Below are 3,105 nucleotides of genomic sequence, written 5' to 3'. Positions count from 1 at the left end.
TTACTCATGTATTAAATGTGAACATAACTCCAGATTCAAAGACAAGTGAACAGTTAGTATTTTGTCAAGTCACCATGGGCAGCAATGCAGGCTTCAAAGCGGCGGGGCATACTACTGATCAAAGAAGTTAGAAAGTCGTGGTTCATGCTGTCCCAATACCGGACTACCTCTTCTTTCATTTCAGCAATATTTGTCAGATTTTTCTTATTGACACTTTCCTTCATAAGTCCCCAAACATTTTCTATTGGATATAGGTCAGGGCTATAGCTTGGCCAATCTAATAATGTCATATTTTGGGTCCGAAACCAGGCCTGTGAATGCTTTGAACGATGTTTTGGGTCGTTGTCCTGCTGGAAAATCCAAAAATTTCCATAGAACACGTGAGCAGATGGAAGTAAATGTCCCTCCAGAACATCTGTGTACCGCTCACTGTTCATATTCCCTTCAAATACACAGAGGGGCGTTGCCCCTAACACAGATATGCCACCCCACACGTTAAATTTCGAACTGTATTTTGGGCGTTGATACAAAAGTTTTTCAGTTTGTTTGGTCCAGAATTTCAGTGTATTAGGAAACAGTCACACAGAACTTTCATCTGAGAAAATCACATTGTCCCAGTTAAAATGTCTATGCTATAAGCACCAGTTTAACCTTCGCTCCTTTTGTTCAGGTTTCATGATCGGTGATGGAATTCCTCGACTTTTCTGCCAACCCATTGCATGCAGCTCAGTTCTAATTGTCCCTTTACAGACAGCCACAGTTCCTCTATCAATCATATCCAGCCTTAAGTTTTGTAAACTCCTTCGTTTGTTTTTAGAAAAAAGAATACCAAGCCGCCTCCTGTCACCGACAGTCAATTTTCTGGGCCTACCTGCGCCTCCCTGGTGCTCAGTGCCATATCCATTTGCAATATTTTTCAAAACACGATAAACAGTGGACAAATGGATGCCTGTTCTACTTGAAATAACTTTAGCTGATCTGATGTCCTTGTTATAATGCTCTAAAATCAACTTCCTCTTCTCTAAATCATCTATACTGAGGATCACTGAAAATGTCGTGTGCTAGCAAGTAAACAAAAGGGGATAACTCTTCACAAATTAATGAAAAAGGATTAACAGAGCTGTTTCTCTTGAATGAAACCAAGCACTTGATAGCCGGTCAAGGTTGTTTATACTAGAAATCCAATTAAACATATTCCTCAAATTCTCAATAATTTCTGGTCATACTATACGTATAACGCAGCATCATTCGCGCTCGTAAAGCTGGTTAACATCTTTGGAAGGAATTCATTGTCCAGGACCCTATTATACATAGCTTTCAGAGAGCTGCGCCTTTTGTTACACTATGTTAGCGAGTGGGTTAGTTTTACGCCGTTTTTAGCAATATTCCAGCAACATCGCGGCTGGGGACATAGGAAATCGGACATGAGGAATCGAACCCGGGTCTTCGGCGTGACGAGCGAACGCTTTAACCACTAGGCTGCCCCACCTGTAAGACTATGATAAGGTATATTAGCTACGATAACCTCAGCCCTATAAGAGCCTGTTGGACCTAGTTGGGTTATCATTAATGCCCGTCCCCTGGGGCTCTCGTGTATTCTAGGATTTCACTCACTCAACCACTCACTCACTGACTCTCACTCAACCACTCAAAAAACAACTGAACCACTCACAACTGACATCGCATTTGCTCCTGACGCTCATGAAAAGTAATCTGCCCTAGGAGACCCAGAGTAAGTCTACAATCATTGTGAGATGGTGGTTACGGTCCGTTTGGTACGGAAGGCTTGTCACACAATGCCTCGTACACGTGACCCCGTGCACTAAACTCATGCGTGTTCTACATAGTAGGGCTCCAAGTGTCATTCAAAAAGTGGGAAACACCCCAGACGAAATACGCTCGACCGCAACACCACCTGTAGCTGGATCTTGTCGAACTTGCGACCATGGATAACTCTGACCAACAAGGTAGGTAACGGTTTATCACGAACTCTGTCTGCTGGCTGACTGCGACAGTGTTACCTGTATCTAGCAAACACACACTACGGAGAAGAGTGAGTCGCAGTTTGATGTTGTCATTCATGTTGATATTCTGTATAATAACGCACCGTTGAATGGCTGTGCGTGATGTTGCAAAAATGAGCCATAGTGTATCGACTGTATTTTAATCTACATATTCATCTGACTGGTCCTGGTGTATCCATGTAAGAGTCTGGTGATGGGGTTTATTAGACATACTCCTGTTTAAAACCAGACTGCAACAGGTTAGAGACGACTGTCCGACCTACCCCGATTTTACACGCATACACGCGTGCTGGAGATCTCTACACTGAGAAGCTGGCTTCCTTGCACTAAGGCAGTGTGGCAAAACATATACCTAAGTGGCCAGCCATCAACAGCAAAGTCACAGAACAAATACGAGTGGTAGCCGGTTTGTTGACAGCGTATAAATGTTGTTTACTATTTTCGGGTATTCAAGTACTAGGTCAACTATACTGTTAGTCTACTAAGCTGATGTACAAAAATTGCAAACGAACAAAACCTTCAACTTTGAAGACGTAAAGTTGACGCAACAGAAAAATATGTCGTTTCAGTTACCAGCCACCTAATAGACGTTCTTCTATAGTTCTATTATATTATAGAATTGGCTACAGTTTGCCGTGAGCTGCATCCTAACACAGATCTGTGCTGCGTGATGCTGGACCAGACAATCCAGTGATCAACATCATGAGCATAGATCTACGCAGCAGGGATACGATGGCATGTGTTAACCATGACATGTTAAAAGAAGCTCTGATTTTTCTGTGTACAGCAATATGTGGCTCGTAGATATACTAATAATCTTCTTCCCTGACTGTTCTCGGGTTTTTATTTAAAACTTTGCAGTGATCAAGTTAGACCCTCGTATACCGAAGGCTTTTCGCAGAGACGTGTGTCGAAAGTTGTACATACTGGGTTGAACGTGTTTCGGGTCATGAGTATTAAGTGAACCATGCAATTGATCACTGTCGTCGACTTCACAACATTCCGTACATGCATTAGTCTGAAACCTGTTTATCCTGTACATACAAATCCGATGTAAAGAATCTGTATTATTGCCTGTTTC

At 42.4% G+C, this 3,105-nt stretch overlaps 1 protein-coding gene across 1 annotated transcript in view; it reads left to right on the top strand.

Annotated features, from left to right (window-relative positions):
• Positions 1–1,796: 1,796 nt before the first annotated feature.
• The window catches only part of LOC124259150 (b(0,+)-type amino acid transporter 1-like), a 30,674-nt gene continuing 29,365 nt past the window's right edge, over positions 1,797–3,105 (top strand). Inside the window, exon 1 of the mRNA XM_046693246.1 lies at positions 1,797–1,967. Within this exon, the coding sequence (XP_046549202.1) occupies positions 1,946–1,967 (22 nt within the window). The 5' untranslated portion in view covers positions 1,797–1,945. The remainder of the gene's footprint in view (positions 1,968–3,105) is intronic.

The sequence above is a fragment of the Haliotis rubra genome, unplaced genomic scaffold (genome assembly GCF_003918875.1).
Source record: "Haliotis rubra isolate DU_JTF1 unplaced genomic scaffold, ASM391887v1 Scf710, whole genome shotgun sequence".
NCBI lineage: Eukaryota > Metazoa > Mollusca > Gastropoda > Lepetellida > Haliotidae > Haliotis > Haliotis rubra.
The sequence above is the reverse complement of the archived record's forward strand: the minus strand, read 5'-3'. Positions and strand labels throughout refer to the sequence as shown.